This window comes from Centroberyx gerrardi, chromosome 7, assembly GCF_048128805.1.
Source record: "Centroberyx gerrardi isolate f3 chromosome 7, fCenGer3.hap1.cur.20231027, whole genome shotgun sequence".
NCBI lineage: Eukaryota > Metazoa > Chordata > Actinopteri > Beryciformes > Berycidae > Centroberyx > Centroberyx gerrardi.
This window is the reverse complement of record NC_136003.1, coordinates 7,795,854-7,814,426: the sequence shown is the minus strand read 5'-3', so window position 1 is coordinate 7,814,426 and position 18,573 is coordinate 7,795,854. Positions and strand designations below refer to the sequence as shown.

Below are 18,573 nucleotides of genomic sequence, written 5' to 3'. Positions count from 1 at the left end.
TACAGCTAAATGCAGACAAAACAGAAATCCTTATTGCTGCCCCTCCTAGTATTGTCCCTAAGATAAGGGATGGTCTTGGGTCTCTTACCTTGTCGGTTAAACCCTCCATAAGAAATCTAGGTGTCACTATGGACCAGGCTCTGACTCTGGACCATGTCATGACCATGACCATGTCAAGTGTCTGATTCGCTCTTGTTTTTTCCAGCTGAGAAACATTGCAAAGCTCAGGCCCATTGTGTCTCAGACAGAGATGGAAATGTTAATTCATGCTTTTATATCGTCCCATCTAGATTATTGTAACTCCCTTTTCACCTGCCTCAGCAAAACATCCCTGGATCGTTTACAAGTGGTCCAAAATGCTGCTGCTAAACTCTTGACCAGGTCCTCCAAAAGGTCTCATGTGACACCGTTTCTGATTGCTCTTCACTGGCTCCCCATCAAATTCAGAATCCAATTGAAAGTCCTTGTGATCACCTATAGAGCTCTGCATAGTCAGGCACCTGCCTACATCAGAGATCTGCTACAGCCCTATGTCACCAGCAGGTCTCTAAGGTCCTCTGATCAGGGTTTGCTGATTGTTCCTCGATCTAGGCTAAAAACTAAAGGAGAGCTAGAGGAGGAGCTTTTGAGGTTGTGGCTCCTAAACTTTGGAACTCTCTCCCTCTGGACTTAAGATCTGTGGACACTGTGGACACCTTTAAAAAGCAGCTCAAGACCCATTTGTTTAGACTTTTTCATTTACTTTTGTTTTTATTGTGTTTTTTTGTCTGTTTTTACTGTGTTTTATGTCTGTTTTTATTGTGTTTTATTTCCTCTGTGAAGCACTTTGTGACGTTTCTGCTCTAGAAAGGTGCTATATAAATAAAGTTACTTACTTACTTATGTTTATTGTTTTCTTTTATTCTTATGTGTTATTTACTTTTATATTATTTATTTTGGTATTTTAAGCCTGTTCAGCACTTTGGTCAACTGTGGTTGTTTTAAATGTGCTATACAAATAAATTTTGACTTGACTTGACTTGACTTAGTTATCAGGCAGACACAGTATAGGTGAGATGTTGGGCAGACAAATGGTTCGCAGTGCAATGTTTGGCCTCTCTGTCAAAGATGAGAAAGCAGCCTGGTTCCATACAACTGGCTGAGAAAATGCGGGTATGAAAGGTGAATAACGCTCTGAGCAAGGCACCCCAACTGCTCCAGGACTGCTCCAAGACTGTGGTGGTACTGGTCAATTCTGATGGCAAACACAACACACTCCCTCTGGTGTAGCTTCACTGTTAGGGGTGCATCCCAAAGCTCTAAAAATCACTCCTCCGTTCTTCCATGACCCGGAAATGTATGTTTGTGCTACACATTGCTTGCTGTCCCAATAGTGGAGGAGATAGGAGAAGTCAATCCTGGAGGATCTAGGTGGAGGATGCTCAGGTGTGTCCTGCCCAGGAAGTCTTCCTGTGACCACGCCCAGAATATAACATCACTGACAAAACTTAAGACAAAACATAAGAGCATACAGGATTTTGATATGTAGGATGGGCATATTTTAATTCCAATATCTCACACAAGCAATGCTGCAAGAGTCAGATTTGTTGGAATTGGGCCCATCAAGAAAACGTATACACCAATCTAGGAAAAAGGTTTGTCCATGAATGTGTTTCAAGACTGCATTTACCTGTATACTGTAGCCCATGTTAATTATAAAAAGAACATCGGCAGCACAGGCCAAGCAATGCAAAGGGTGTCCATAAAACGTTGATTGGCTATGAGGCGTATAGTGGGCTCAGGCTACGTCAGTTCTGATAGGGCCACTTCATCACTAGCAGATGTCCATTTTTGATGATGGAGTAACAAATAAACTGTCCCAAATGGCCTCCACTTTCCCACGCTCCCTCCTCTCCTCCACTCCAATTCCTCCCCATGTCTCCTCCAAGTTACTTCCTGGTAGGAGAGGAGTGGAGAAACGCCTACACTCCGTGACCCAAAGCACAACAGGAAACATCTGGAGCAGGAAATGAGGAACAACTCCAAGAGCACTGCACAGGTGAAGTTAAGTAGCAAGAGAATGATCCCAAGGCCACCCTAGCTGAAGTGTGTGCATCTGAAATATAAGGGACTTTCCCAACAGCTTGGGTAATGTGGAATTTGGTAACTGTGGTGCATTCTTAAGTGTCTTTTGCAAACAACTGTCAGCAACACAACTGTCAGCAACACAAGCAATATACATATCGGGTTCTGTGGAATTATAAGGTTCTATCTGGGAGTGCAGTTCTAAGATATTGAGCATCAAAGATTTGATATACCAGCTGGCAAAACTGTGTACTTATCTATCTTTTTAAACATTTAACCCCAAAAAGTTCTTTTTCAAAACCATAGCATAAAGTAACAATCAACAATCAACAATCATGAATATGCAAATAACTCAATTTTGATACAAAGTCAGACAGCACCATTTTGCCATTGTAATCAAACACATGATGCCAGCGATGTTGTAATCGAATCTTGTCTCTGTAATTAAGAGCGTTGCAATCCAGTTATTGGAGGAAGGAGAAGGTATTTAAAGGGAGAGCGATTCTCCAGGTCAGGGAATTCAGAGACAGTGATTCCCTCCAGACCTGCACACAGCAACCATACTGAGGCTGCCTTATCTGATACAGACTCGGAGAAGTTGAGAATAGTTCTTGAGTTCAAGATCAAGCTGTATGCTTTACACAGGCCACTGAAGGTGGGGTTGGGGAGGTAGTGGGGGAAGACATTAGGGAGAAGGTAGTGAGAAGCTAGAGGAGTTCCCTCACCATCAGCCTTATATCTGGTATCCTATACTGTTGTATCACAGGTAGGCTAGATAATACATGTGAGGGTTGATCTAGCGCTTTGTGCTGGGCCTCCAGGAAACAGTCAAGACACAACTAACGCAATATTGATGTAAAAGTGATACCAAAGTCTGAACTGAGTTGAACTGGAAAGAGCTATTTCATTAATGAGACTTGCACTGGATACTGGGTACTTTTGGGGTACAGCTGATATGCTAGGTATAGCTTCCAGTCGCTCTCTTAATGCCTCTTTGCATTATAAAGTTCTTTAACCTGCAATAAGCGATATCAGACCTTATAACCAGATGGAGACTTCATTGAGACATAATGATATAAACCAATATCCACACAGCAGCAGCTGTGTTGCTGTTATCACCTCTTTTCTAAAGCTTTTTGTCAAATTCTGCTCCTGAACGAAGCTCCTCCCAGTACATTCAGTAGCTTTTCATTTTTTTAAAAACTAGCTTGGCTCCTCCCTCGCTGTTTAAAAACGGCAATCACCCCCTCCCATTCCTGAAAATGTTCTCATAATGGTGGAATCGATGAAGCGAGCGCGTAAACTTAAGTAGTAAACTTGCTACTTCACTTGTCATTGTGGGACACGTAACCTTCAGCAGGAGAAAGTTCTGTCAAAGTGAGACTGGTAACTGGTGAGACTTCTCCGTAGGTACGTTTAGATTAGCTATTAGCCTTTATGCACGGTGCTTTGCAATGTTTGTCCTTGGTAGGCCTCTGTAGTGCAGTGGCTTTGCTGTGTGTTATTTACAAATGTGTTGCAGTTTCTGTCACCCTCTAGTGGTCAGAAAATGTAGCTTATTGAGTCAACATGGCTAACATCGAAAATGTAAAGATTGTTGCTAAGATTTGGTTCAGACAATGTACAAATAATGGTTTGGACAGGTATGTACTTGGAGAAGATGAGTGTGTACACTGCTGCTGGGGTTTTTCCTGCTTAGCCCTGCTTCTCAGTAGCCTATGTGTATCCAGAGATGGGCAAAGATACATCAAAATGTATCTTGTTACAAAATACAAAATACCCCTCAATAAATGTATCAAGATAAAATACATGTATTTTGTATTTTCAAAATACAGGAAAATACATTTGTAACATTGGGCATTCAGAATTTGTACAAAATGGCAGAACATTAAGATTTTTATAATGTACACAAGGCTCTGGTGAGAGTTTGAACCATACAGGAAGGAAGAACAGGAAGTAGAATGCTACTGTTTATGCATACCGTAAATCCTCTAATAGTGGCCTGTAGTCAATTAAAAGCCGATAATGGCCGGGGCCGTCGTCGACACGAACAAATAAAGGCCGGCCTCAAATACAGGCCGGGGGAAAAAACAAAGGAAACAAGACTAGGTCAAAACCTAGTATATGGCTGGACTGTGTCCGTCTCCTCTCTCCGCCGCTGTCCTCTCCACCGCGCCCACGGCCCGCATTGATCCTCCCGATCCAAGCCCCGGGCACCCGCTGAAATCTCAGCCGGATCACCGGGAACAAATCGACGCCCAGCTATCGGCACTGGCCGGAACCTCCATGCTTGTCTGTGTCTCTCTCTCCGCCGACAGAACAGAGGGCTGTCAGGTGGACTGAGCTCGCGCATATGCATCGAAATAAACGGCGATATGATATAATTGTATAGATTCCACTTTAGCTTCAGTTAGCTTCAGCTTACATGCAAACAACGGTGGATACCGGTAAACTCCTGCTGCCTGTTTGTAACTGTAGTTTGTAGTAATGTACAAGTGCCACAAGATGGCTCGGCCGGCGGAAGTCTCTGGAGCATGCCGTCATCGATTACCGTAATTATTGTAATGCATTGCAGTAACAAAAAAACGTCTACCTAACGTACCCCAACAGAAGCAGATCAGAAAACAAGGAGGCTTCATACTAAAATATGAGCAAATATACTTATCAAACAGAGGGAATTAGAAATAAAGGCCTGTCTCTAATATAAGTCTGCTTCCAATAAAGGCGAACTTCACAGAAGATGAACTTAATTACGGAAATACTGTTAGTGTGGGCTTACAAAATCACTGTGTGTGAGTGTGTCTAAGTGTATTGTTCTTCATTTTAAGATGTATTTACATGAATTTTTTTTTGTTTTATGAATCATGGAGAAAGTATTTTGAGTATTTTGAAAATACAAAATTACTCTAAAGTATCTTGTTACAAATTACATTTGAATTTTTTCAGCCCTGTCAAATACCAATTACAAAATACTCAATACTCAGTAATTGAAATACATATTTCAAATACAAGTAACAGAAATACTGCCCACCTCTGTGTGTATCTACAAACCTCCTCCTATCCAACCTTACAGCCAGAGCCACACAAACATGCCGCATACGCAAGTCAGCACACGCACAATACTGGAGCAATTTGGCTGATATTCTTCTCGCCTCAGTTTAAGTGCAGAAACAGCAGCATCAGTAGAAAGTGTGTGCGTGCGCGTGTGTGTGTGTGGGTGGAAAATAGGCCTGAGGCGTTTCGCTTTCCTCCGCATTTAATGAAACCATTCGACAACTCAATTAGGCTGCTCTGCTTTCATTCCACGCCGCGCCTATTTCTCCCGCAAAGTCACAAATGTCAAGCACCCGCGACAAGCCCTTCTCAAAGGCAGCCAATTACAGACTATAAAAGCTATAAAACTATCTCCCATCCATCCTTTCCCTCCCTCTCTCCATCTTTGTCTTCCTCTGTTTTTCTTTCCTCTCGCACTTCCAGTGAGATGGAGTCATAGTATATTTCTTTTTCCCCATCCATAGAAACCTGACTTTTGCCTGTATTTCTTCAGTGTTTTTTTTTTTTGGTATTTGGTCTCATCCTGGTAGTCATGAACGCAACTTGTGCAAGGTCCTCCTTTGCTTTGATGACTGCTATGCACCTAACATGCCACTAATGCTAGGTATTTTGTTATATACCCTCTTTTATTGTAGCATCATTGCAAATAGGCATTTGAAGAGTTTGGTTCCAACACGCGATTCAAACATTTGAAAAAGTGACACTGATACTAACAGAAATCTCATTTGTTCTTAATTGGCAAGTATTTCAATGAAGGATGAATCTAAAAATAAATATTCCTCCTCCATCCCTCTCAATCTCTCCCTCTTTCCTTCTCGCTCTCCCCATTTATAATTCCATCCCTCTATTTCTCCAGGGGGGCAATGGTTGGGTGCAGGTCTAAACAGCGTGGACCGTTCGCCTCAGGCCTCTCTGTTAGCTGCTCGCCTGTTATAACACCGGAGAGACTGAGGCTACAGTGTCACGAATAACAAATAATACCCTCTTTCTCATGCCCTTTAGATTTCTCTATCCTTTAGCTCTCTTGACACCTGCAGGATGGAACGGAAATGCCTTTATCTATATGTTAATTAGGCAAACAACAAGGCTAGAGGTATGCATGACGGCAATCATGCTCACAGGCAAGTTGTTTGATGAAAAAAAAAAAAAACAACACATTAGTCATTATTGCATCATTTAAACTTCTTTATATTTGAACTGTTTTGTCCCAAAATGAGATCTTTAGCATTTGAAAAAGTTATACCTACTTGAATAAAATGATTTAAATTATGGTTTAAAGGTAACTTAACTCTTTGGTTTACAAAATTACCCTTTACAGACTTTCATATTTTAGAAACACCCAACAATGAACTTCACATTTTTTTTCTAACGTGGACTTATGGCATTTTGGAATAGAAGTTTTCATTTGTTTACCAAAAGACTCACAGCTAGAAAAATCATATAGAGCGCACAGCTTAAAAGCACTAACCCAAGATTTGTTTTTATCCATATTAGTCCATAAAGACTGTTGGAAGAGACTGACTTATTAACTTTAACCTTTTGGCAACTTTATTAACCCATCAAAACAGTCTATTTTACATATTTCACATTTTATAAAGTTTATAAACTTTCACAAAATTGAACTCAAAACATCAACTGCTTTATACTGTATCAAGAGCTCTGACAATCAATGAGACGGAGAAAAAGTATTTTTTTATGTCCCGCAAACAGTAACAGTACAAATAAAAGAACACCTCGTAGAATAAGAAAAGTTAAAAAAAAAAAAACTATATTAAAAACATATGCACAAGAGTTGTTCAATGTCTTGCATAAAGACACTTGAATGGGACACATCGCTGCTGCTGCTTTAAACAAAAGGGAGGATAGCAATGGAGCTGAGGTTGGGTACAAACTTCTCGTAAATGTCAGCTTTTCAGGAATTATTACAAAACTGTCTTATGTTCACATGGACGGCCATGCATTTTTGAAATGATTCAATGGGTTCTGAAAGGGCTTATCATGATTCCAAGGGTCATAAAACTCTCTTAATCCATATAAGAAAACCGTGTAAGCCTTTGATTCAAGTAAAAAACTTGAAAATCTTCAAAGTCGGAGTTGCACGGTGCACACAGTAAACTCATAAACAACACAGGGAGAGCGAATTAAAAGTATTGCTGTCTTCTTCCTTTTAAAGTGACCGCCCACCATATACATACACTCATTTTGAAACCTGTCAAAACATGCCTTAGAAGGTAATCACTGGAAAATCATATAAAAAGGTATATTTATTTCTAAATCCAATAGTATGAGTCGTAGACAATCTCGTAGTCGGTACAAGACGCGTTCTTTAAAAATGTAATCTACAAATCCAATCTTTTATTTTCATTATTCAATTATTCCACTGGGTGAATGAGGTATATGTAGTCTTATTCAGTGTATGGCATTACATTTACATTTTCCCCCGTCTCGGATTTACAACCCAGCAAGAAAAATAGTCTCCACAGGCGGAAGATTCTTGCGGAACAGCAACACCTCCATCCCTGGACCCCAAATCCTGCTCCCGACTAGTCGGGTATGGTGGCCGGGACAACTCTGCTGTAGGGTCCGTACCGGCCGAACTTGTCTTTACCCACCACGGCGAAGCACGCCTTGTACCCGGGCTCGTACTTGCTGATGATCACGCACATGGGCAGGGGGATGGCCGTCACCTCGCCGAGGCTTTTCCACTCCGGGAAGACGCCGCTACCCTTAACCTTCTCCACCGTCATGAAGATACTGCAGGAGGGAGAGAGGGAGGGGGAGAGAGAGCGAGAGAGAGTCTAATAAGTTCTTATCATTAAGAACTTCATAAGCTTGTAAAGTGTCTTATTTAATTCTGCATAAACACACTCTTCACTGGATATGTAATTATTTTAATCAAAATTGTATTGTTGCTCATATAACATTGTTTTATGTTTCTCCTTGCTTCGGCAACACTGACATTGTCATTCATGCCAATAAAGCATTTTGAATTTGAGAGAGAGAGAGAGAGAGAGAGAGAGTGGAGGGGGGGTGAAGAGGGTCAGAGGAGTAAAGGAGAGGGAGACACGAGATGAAAGGAGAGAGTAAAGCAAGTGAGCAACTACAAAAATGCGTTGTGGAGTTGCAGGGAAAAGGGTGGAAGAAGGCCGCTAACTGGCTGCACGCTGCCTCCATCTGGTGGACATTTGTTGAAGCTGCACATCTTACACCTTTCACACCAGACTACTGACCTGGGTACCAGGGATAGCGTTAACCGAATATTTTCCGTCATTGACGGAATTTTTTTAACAATGTTGGAAAAATCTGAAGGCCGTCCGTCATTTTGACATATTACACTGAGGGCGATCTACCCTAACGTTAAGTAATTCACACGCAACACTGTCAATAACCACATGTAGACCACCTGTAGTAGAGCCCCCTGTCCAGTTGGTGGCGAGTGTGCATATTAATTAGCTATTTTTTACTCATCTTGTCTTTGATCCCCCTCTGTGACCTGTAGTGGTCACAGAGGGGTGCAGCAGCCGCGCCCCTGGTGCAGAAGGAGCGCATGCTGTGGGATTTCCTTCCGGTGAAGCGAGTGCTTGCAGGATCGGGAAATCCCACGTTCAGAGAGTCTTGCCGAGTTCTGATCACTTCCCTGGGAGAAATGTTCCCCGACTTCAAAACTCTGGCTGAAGTGGCGCTGGCAATTCCAGTCTCCAGTGTGGCAGTAGAGCGCGGGTTCAGCCTTCAGAACAAAATTAAAACAGCCATGACAAGCCGTCTGTCCGAGGCAAAGACGCAAAACCTAATGACAACCGCCTCTGCAGCAATCTCCCTTGATGCGTTTCATTACGCTCAAGCGAGCACCCAGTTTAAGTCCATGCGGACCAGGAGGAAGGTTTGAGTTCAGGCTAGGCTACAGCAGGTCAATTGAGTTCAATTTAATTTCTTGTAAATGGTTTGTTCATATTTTAATTGTAATTGTCTAATTCTGTAAAATTGCATCGTTCATATTTGCCTGTTTAGGACGGTCAGTGTCTCAGTTTGTTCATCTTTTCTCTCTTACTAGTGCAGTGCCCGTTCGCGCCACTGCTGCACAGAGCGCTGTTCGCTTGTTTATTCAAAGTTTATTAATATTGAACGTGTCGCGTGTCCAAATTGCACCAAATCCGACACTGCACGTCCTTGGGTCCCCAGCAATACACCCGCCAAGTGTGAAGTAGATCGGACGAACGGTTCTCGAGATATGCGAAGGACAGACAGACAGACAGACAGACAGACAGAGATTCCTTGCTTTATAGTAGCCTATGATAAATGCATAATCTAAGTTTGTTCTTCTGTATATTAAATGTTATTGTGATCGATTGTTTTTGAAAATTTAATTAAGCGGATGGGATGCTCTTCTTTGTTGCAGCCCCATTTTGTGATTTAGGCTGATAAGATGGGTGTATTTATCATACCGTATTTTCATATCATGTTTATCTTTGTATTTGTCATAAAAAATCTTGCATGATGCAACTTTAACCTACATGGAGAGACCTTCATGTGTTACCATCAATGAAGCCCCTACAACAGGATGTGCCTTTAATAACAACAATAATGTGATACGTTATTGATCCATCCCTGTAGGTAAATTCTCTTTTCACTTGCCCCAACCCCACAGGGAGGACAGAGGTCAGGCTCCGCTACAGAGCAGCATCCCCGGAGCTGGTAGGGAGTCAGTATCTTGCTCAAGGACACTTCAGCAGGGCAGTAGGACACTTCGGAGGTTCAAGCGCCTGAACCGTCGAACCGATCTCCCCATTCACCGCGCCACCTTCTTGCCCTGTTTCTCACCTGTAGCTGTCCATAGGGGGCGCCGAAGGCTCTTCCTCCTCCACGTTCCAGAACACGGAGAGGCCGGGGGGGTTCCTGATGAGGGCCAGCTGCAGGGTCAGTCTCTGGGGGATGTTGTAGGAGGCCGCCTGCATGCTCAGGATGGAGGGGAAGGGGGTGGAGGGGAGAGGAGGGTACTTGAGCCCGTCCTTAGGGGTAGAGAAAGTAGGGGGGGAATCACAAAATTAATCATCAATTGGGTTTGTCCCTGGTATGTCATTCTACGCTACATGCCACTTTTTCCGGTTGCCAAATATCATTTAGAGGTCATAATCTATTCTAAAAACCAAGTTAAAAATAATGATAAAATAATGGAAGTGGCTGGTTAATTCCGGGACTGACCGGCCACGGTCGGCCATAAACAAACAAAGGTTCCTTGCACCGAGTGTGTGTATTACCTTCTCTGAATCTGTGTGTTTGGGGCTGCTGTCACCAGGGAGGTGCTCCACTTTCACCCTGTCAGCCTTCTGCTCCTCCACCTCCTCCTGGTGGTCAGCTGACTCTTGGTCTATCACCATGAATGGCCTCTGAATGAAACAACAAACCAAGCGGTGGAGAGGACAGATCAGGAAAGAAAGACAAGAAAGGAAGGGAGACGTTATGAGTAATGGGAAGACTATCGCTTAAAAAGGTAAGCCATGTAAACTATTGACAATGGCTATCTGTGATATATTCTATAAACTCAGCTGGATTCTATGTCACGGCACATTTTTAGCCAGCTTGAGAATGTGTCTTCAATTTTACAGTAATATATTAATGATCAAATCCTGCATGGAGCATCTTCCAAGATTCTAAGCTCAATAAATATATCAAATAAATGCTGAAGCATCCTACCTTGCACGGAGGAGAGACGGGAGAGTCACAGCGCCTAAGACTTGGAGGCGGCGGCTCCTTGCTTAAATCTGCTATGGCAGCCTTCAACGCTGAACATGGATTAGGCAGATTAACAAGCAACAGAAGAAAGGACAGGAAAGAGGAGAAGAAGAGAAGAACTTCAACGTAGACGCTAACATGCATTGACTCTTCATGTTGTTCCATTAATGGCATTATAACAGCTTGTCGTGTCAATTTTCCCTACCGCCAAGGGCAAAAATGTCACCAGAAATGGAAACAGAGAGACCAGACAGATGATATTAAACATACTCAAAACTTAGCTATTCAACCATTCTGTGGTGTGTATGAAATCCTACCTTCTTTATCTGCTCGCATCTTCTTTAGTGACTTTTTCGTGGCTTTCTGGAAAGGGAAAGCACCAATCTCAATAATAAGGCTGGGTATTGGCAAGGACCTCACGATACGATATGTATCACGATACATGGGTCACGATACGATTGTATCATGATACATTGCGATACGATACATATTGCGATACATTGTAATACTCTACATAAATATAACAAAAATTTAAAAATAGAGCTGAAAAGGCCTGGAATTAAGTCATTTTTAGGGCAAAGCCACTTTGGCCTTTGATAAATACAAATTTATTGGGACATTGCGGCCAAAATGTAGGGCACCAAGGCCAAAACCAGTGGTTATTAAAATCCTTTTTCCTCAACAAAATAAATATCCTAATAGAAAAATTAAGTGCTGCAGTGTGATACAGCACATATGTAAGATGGCTCATACTGCAAAGTTAGTTGCATGTCCAGTAACACACGATAACGTAAGTGTAACCCAGGTTATTTTCTGTAACTACAAATTACAGATGTCCCCTCAACGCCTCATGCAGACTATCGGTAGACGCTACAATTTACCGATGTTCCCTAAACGCCTCATGCAAGCTACCGCTACTGATAGCGTTTTTGCTGCTCTCAACCCGGTTAATTTTGCTATATTCTTCATTACAGCGGCTAATTACCCGCTGTACATTTAAACTTACACTAGTTCTGCTCAAGCACTCATAGCTCTCTCCTTTTAGTGACTTTCTCGCTAATCCCACAGTTGTTTACACGCTTTTCAGATCTGCTAGTTACTTAGCTTAGCAGTTAGCGATGGCTTCTCTCTCTCCCTCTCAGTTTAATTAAGAATTAGCTGTTGATGTTTACGTTAACGTTACACATATTTGCGGGAGTGGGAGAAATCTCGCGCAACTGTTGATGTCCAGCGTGATGACGGAGACTCTGGGAAACGTGAGTTTGTTTATTTGCTGGGTCGCATGTAGTTTTAAATGAGGAAATCCGCAACTTTCTTTTAAGGGCACAACGGCCAGTTGAAAACAGGGCATGCCAAACTGGCCGTGTGGATAGTTAATTTTAGAAGGGGCATTACGGCCACACTCCGGGGCATCAACGGCACTGGCCGTTTGGCTGTGGTATAATTCCTGCCCTGCGTACATCACATTATATTCATAACTCAGCGGACAAATTGAGTCAAAACCATTTAATTCAAAGGGATTTGAGGGAAATTTAAGGACATTTTAAATCAGTTTAAAACATGAATTATTTTTTTTTAACGTATCGATACGAGGGGCTGGAAAATCGATACAGTATCGTGGAAAAAAATATTGCAATACTCAGCTGTATCGATTTTTTTGCACAGCCCTACTCAATAAGTGCTAATACAGGTGTAAACAAGGAGGAATGTTGAACCTTTTTATAGTATTTGCCATATTACACTGCCCTTCATGGAAGTTGTGATAATGAAGTATGACAGTGACTCAAAAGATGACAAAAAACTACATATCAAATATAATTGCCCTCGTCACTGTATGCTAGAGTGAATGAGAGAAACGACAATGAATAAATGAATACATTTACCATTGTTCCAACGAGCTCTTCATTGACTTCCATAGTATTCTTGCCCACTGAAAAAACATCACATTGCATTAATAATACATCATGTGACTAACAAATGCAAACACTCATGAGTGCACACATCCTCGCAGGGTCCTTACTGTGTGACATGGTTTCCGTGACTTCATCCTCTGTGTCTGATCTGCAGAATACAATATTACATTACATTGCGTCAAGCTGACCAACTCTAAATGACAAGTGTACAGTGCACTGCAATGGTTTCCCAACTTTCTCTGAGGACTAACACTGCCTAACTTGGCTCCGCATACCCAGAGATTTCCAACTTGACTGGAACTACAGGAGACAGCAGCGGACTCTGAAAGACAAACATTTAAGATCATATTTGAGTCCATCAAGCCCATCAAGTATTCATCATTACTTTGTTAAACTGCAGCTACAACTGTATGTGCACGCGCATGAGGGCTTTGACACTGTGAGCATGCCCAAATCCCTACACTGTTCACGTGTGCATGTGTGTGTGCGTGTCCAACCTTTTTCTGTGTGTTGTCTTGAGTCCCGTTGATCCCCATCTTCATGATGTAGGCAAGAGCTGCATCTCCTCTCCTCTTGACCTTCTTAATGTGAGCCTGAAAGACAGAGCGAGAGAGAGATTATTTACATTGATGATTTTAATGTTATGGTGGTTTTATCGTGATTCTGTAAAGGTTAGAGGTCGACCGATTAATCGTTTAGCCAATTAATCGGCGCCAATAGGACGTTTTACAAACTATCGTTATCGGCGGAACTTGGTTCCGATAGTGGCCGATGGCTGCGCAGCCTCCACCGGTCACGCGGGGACGTACATCACCGTTTTGCATGGAGGCTCCATACACGAAGTCAAGGTAATGTCATTGTGTACCTAAGATAATTTATATTTAAATGAAAGTTAACTTGAAGACAGCTTTATTCGTAAATTATGAGCATGATAAGGTTGTTGGTTATAGTATGGCATTATTAATGCATTAGACTGAAGATAACTGCTGCTCTGCCGAAAGCATGACAGCCATAAATGCGCGACAGACTTTAAATTACGTTTTTCAATGTAGACTACATCAGAGATATTTTTTTCAGAGAGAAATTCTCCACTCCATGAAAAAACCTTCAACGCATTATTCTGGCGATAGGGTTAGAAAATGTGGGCTAAACCTTGCGGTCCCGGGGTAAATGTTGGAACAGCTGATTTTACAGTAAGGCTGACAAGTGGCATTCAAGTCATATCTGACCCGTTTTCAGTTTATTTCTCCCCACAAAAGTTATCTCTCGAATATATAACGCAACACTATCAGCTCCTTGTTCACGATACAAGACAGGCAGACAGGGAGGAAAAGAAACCATTCGACTTTTACTTTACTTACCAATTTGGCGTTCTCTCCCAAATAATCCAGCCACGTAACTATCCATTCATGAAACGAAATCGCACACTTTAGGATCCTCCTCCTTACCCCGGGAACATGCACAAACATTAATGGTTTGTAAGAGTGGCATTTAACAATGTAACAGGACGCGCAACAGAAGTAATCCTTCCTGGCCAGTGATAAACCACACAACAGCGCATCGCCCATTGTAGAACATATTCCAACGATGTAATCCACCAAATCACACTTCAGGATGTTCTGTTACCAACGGGGGGATATCGACCGATTAATCGGCTATCGGCTTTTTCCTGCTCCAAACTATCGTTATTATATCGGCCTTTAAAAATCCACTATCGGTCGACCTCTAGTAAAGGTTTATGGTACTTATTGTTATTGATTCACTTAACATACACACACACAGACACATTTGGTTCTTTTGGTTCTAAGGGAGAGGAGGACGGGCAGGAGGATAAAAACATGGATAAATAGGTGAATGGTTGGATAATGTGCATCTGTGTACAGTTCAAGCGGATTTAGTCTATGTTAAAGACACATGAGGTAGAAAAGGACATGAACAATGGATAAAGCAAGGATGGAAAACAGATGAAGGATGGCAAAAGCTTAACGATTTACCAACAGATGTCAAATGTAGACAGGAGGGAGGGAGAAAGATGGAGGGATGGGTAGATGGATTATATTACATACATGCAGGACTCAATTCTGACCTTGACTTAAGAATTACGCATGTCAAATTTTGTTAAGACTGAGTGTATTATGAGTATGTATTTTCCATATCAGAAGGGCAAGTTTTCAATTCAATCTTCGTGTGAAACAACACAAAAGTAGGGGTTTGAATAGTTAAATGCATTAGGGTTAAAGTATCCTAGTTGACTTGACAAACATATCTACAGTGCTGTAACCTCTCTGTAATATTGAATGCATAATTGAAGTCATTAAGTGGAAGATAAAGTTGAAGAAAGAACACCGATTCAATGAAGAATGTGTTTGTGTGCAGCTTTAAAAAGAGCAGGCATATAACACTAATGTGACATTATCATCAAAACCCAACCTATGCCCATGCACACACCACTTTCTTGCTGACTCAGTCACTCATTCCATTGCAAGGACACACACAGACCTCCAGTTTGTGGATGGTGGTTTCATAATTGAGCTCACGCTCCATCTGTTGAACCCTTTCTAACAAACACTCCAGCTTGGTTTCGGTCTGTTTCACTGCACTGTGAACCTCCTGCTGGATCAGTGTCTGCACCTGTGGATACACACATACCGACACACACAGCAGAGTTGCACTCTCAGTAACTGCACAAATGTTGGTTATATAGTATTCACATGCACATAAACTCAAGCAAGTACACAGTCTGTAAACAATCCACAATCATAAAGTTTGTTATGCTGTCTCTCACTTCAGATTTGGAGATCATCTTCTTCTCACCACTGGCTCTTTTGGAAGGCGAGGTGTTGGACATCCTCCTCTTCATTATTCTTACACACACACACACACACGCACGCACACACACACGCACACAGGATAACAAGCTAATGTGCTGAGTCCATAGCTAATGAACGTTATTTTGTGTGTACTGTGGGAGAAAAACCTTCAGTTGGGCCAGATGTCTTCAGGTCCTCTACCACACTTCTTAACTATCATTAATCAAATAATCCAGACAAATACGGTAGAGTTCAATATGATATAGGTTTACTGCAAAATCACACAGAGTACATGTAAACCGAGCTGGTCCATGGAGCAACTAACTTTAATTCCTCAACGCATCCCTTTTTATGCTATTCTGCACACTCCTCCTACTGTGGGTCTTAGTGGTAAGTTACCTCCTACCGGTTTTCCCCTAAACTTTCCTTCTTCTCGATACACCACTGTTTACCTGTCACAAGGTCTTTCTACCGTTCACCGTAATTAATGGTGTCTACTCCCTCATCCATTGCCCTTACAGATATGCTTTTGAACATAACTAATGGTATCAACGTGACCTTACATGCATGCTTTGAGCAGACCACATTCTTAAGGTGGGACACCATAGTTTCCTACAGTGCTACTATGTTGATAAAACAAATAATAACTTTAATAAATGAATATGTGCTTAACACAGATACTAACAAATTCACATGTTGGATATCATACTGATTATTCATTCACTTAACTTCAGGTGAATCAAAATTTCCCACAGTACCATTAAGAACGAGACTCCTCAAGACTATCTCTAGCTAATTTATTGTTTGTAACATTAACTAACACGTTGGCTACCTTAGTGAACATGTTGTGTAACGCTACAAGTTCAGTCGGATTTGTCTGCATTTACGGACAGGGTAGCCTTCAGTAACTAGCTAGTTAGTTAGCTAACGGTTAGCAACACTAGCACAACAGTACTAGCTAGTTACAAAAGGAGAAGGCTGCCATTCCGCCCCAGGTGTTTGAAAGACACAAAATGAAACGCAACTGCAATACATACCTCGAATAACTCAACAAACTCAACGTCTACAATTATCTATTATCAATTATCTAGTATTCATTCTTCGTGTTATCAAACATTCATACACGTTTGTCCATGACTGTAGGAACGGAATGCAGAACAGGACAAAATACCTCGTGAGACGTTGCCTGGTTTGGATTTGCGTCTTTTTACCTCCGCCAAGGGGTTATGTGTTCGGTGCCGTTTGTTTGTTTGTTTGTCTGTTAGCAGGATTACTAAAAACTACTCCACTAATTTTGGAGCTGATCCGGATCCGACTCACGAACCTTGGCGGAGGTCTGCGCTCTCCGAGTGCCCTTGTAGTCTTCGTATGAGATTTGAGGCAGACGCAATCATAGCAGTGAAAGCAAACGTTTTCTCTAACCAATACCGAATCTAAAATCAACTCTATGACACATATTCTTTTATTTTGCATCTTCATGTAGGCTAAGTAGTGTTACTTATTTGTCATGTTTTAATTATTTTCTTATAGGCTACATATAGCCTACTTTATGTAAAATATCTTTGAGACTAGTGAAAAGCGCAATACAAAAGAAAATAAGATTGTTGTTATCATTATTATTATTAGTTATTATTGTTGATGTGGTTACAGTAGGACTCTGTGGAGGGAATCCATCACCCTGACATAGATGTATGTGGGCAGGTGCTTCACTGCTAAGCCCTCACAGCCTCCTTTTATATATGTATAATGCATCTATTTATTGATTGATTTATAGAAGGGTACAGAATTAACAGTGTTACTCAATGAAAAACAAGGAGCCATATTTATTGTTTATTGTAAAATACATTTATTGAGATCAACAACAGGTGGGCGGGGGCGTCTTTCCATTCATGTGAACAGGAAAGAACTGAAATGTCAATCAATTGTTCCACGCTAGATGTTCCACAATCGCTTCTAGAACTTACATGATCTGTGGTTCTGAGATCAAAGCAAGATGCATCCAACCAGAAACAAGTTCAATCATTTGATGGAGTGCCTGACAGAACTCTTATTCTGTAGCCTGTAACTAGAACAAAAAAAAAAAACTGCAGATGGTGTAGTCTCCACTAGATGTCGCTAGCAGTCCAATGTTTTAGCTGGGCCAGGTGAATAAGGAAAGACAGAGTAAAATCTAACAGGTAACGGAAGCTGCCTGTCATGTAGGTGAGATCAAAATAAATAGTATTCTAGTTCATCATCCTGTAATTGAATCTGTCTAGCAGTGTGGAAGCAAATGAGTTTGTGACAAGCAGAAACATTTCCATTTGACATTGAACACACACTTAAAACCAACGGTGAAACTAACAGAAAGCATTTGGATAACTCCTTTACAAAGATAGATCCTATTCCGGACGACCTTCAGCACTTTAACATTGAAGCAAAATGAGACTCACTCAATCGATATGCAATTAATACTTCATTAAGCATTACAAACATTTCAACGGCAAGAAATGAGTTTAAAAAACAAATCACCACAAATACAGTTTTGGCTTCAAAAATTCATGTTTGGCTTTAGCTTGAATGGTTAGGAGCCAGTATGATCCCATGGTATTTATTTAGGTCTACAATAAACTAAACTATCTAATCCTTCACTACGGGAAAAAAATATCACAACCATAATGCAAAACATTTCCAACTCAAGTCAACAGTCTACTCTAATAATAAGTCAACTCGTTACAAATAATGATTGGTGTAGTGTTTAATTTCTGCGACAGAATTTGTACAGAAATGATGTGAAGCGTTAAAAATATAATTTTGGTCTGATTGGAACCAAATACATCAAAACTGTACACAAATGTATAATAAACAACATATCTCCTGCCTATTGTAACTGTTTACTTAAGGTTCTCAATATAAGCCGAGGGGATAAGTCGAAAGACAAAATCGTGTACATGCGAAAAAGTCGAGGATTCTTAATTGGCGAAACTCTCTTGAGAAGACGACTTCACAAAAACGGAGGGACT

At 41.3% G+C, this 18,573-nt stretch overlaps 1 protein-coding gene across 2 annotated transcripts; it reads right to left on the bottom strand.

Annotated features, from left to right (window-relative positions):
- Nucleotides 1–6,791: 6,791 nt before the first annotated feature.
- On the bottom strand, nt 6,792–16,882 carry atf7ip2 (activating transcription factor 7 interacting protein 2). Of its 2 annotated transcripts, XM_078284705.1 has the most exons (12): nt 16,609–16,682; nt 15,547–15,625; nt 15,261–15,392; nt 13,259–13,354; nt 13,037–13,083; nt 12,869–12,909; nt 12,732–12,778; nt 11,166–11,211; nt 10,810–10,898; nt 10,374–10,502; nt 9,937–10,124; nt 6,792–7,872 (listed from the first exon to the last, which is right to left on the bottom strand). In XM_078284705.1, exons 2-12 carry the CDS (start codon nt 15,619–15,621, stop codon nt 7,662–7,664), a joined length of 1,101 nt encoding a protein of 366 aa, XP_078140831.1. In that variant the 5' UTR covers nt 15,622–15,625; nt 16,609–16,682; the 3' UTR covers nt 6,792–7,661. The 2 variants fall into 2 exon arrangements, with proteins under 2 accessions (XP_078140831.1, XP_078140832.1); XM_078284706.1 differs by lacking the exons at nt 15,261–15,392; nt 15,547–15,625; nt 16,609–16,682 and adding an exon at nt 16,743–16,882.
- Nucleotides 16,883–18,573: the final 1,691 nt, after the last annotated feature.

What these genes read in the sequence shown, in the direction of transcription:
- atf7ip2 (XM_078284705.1), bottom strand. Translation starts at nt 15,621, where the DNA reads ATGAAGAGGAGGATGTCCAACACCTCGCCTTCCAAAAGAGCCAGTGGT. An exon ending in AGATGATCTCCAAATCTGAA is followed by an intron (nt 15,393 to 15,546) that starts GTGAGAGACAGC and finishes GTGTATCCACAG; the next exon opens with GTGCAGACACTGATCCAGCA. An exon ending in AAGACAACACACAGAAAAAG is followed by an intron (nt 13,084 to 13,258) that starts GTTGGACACGCA and finishes TTTGTCTTTCAG; the next exon opens with AGTCCGCTGCTGTCTCCTGT.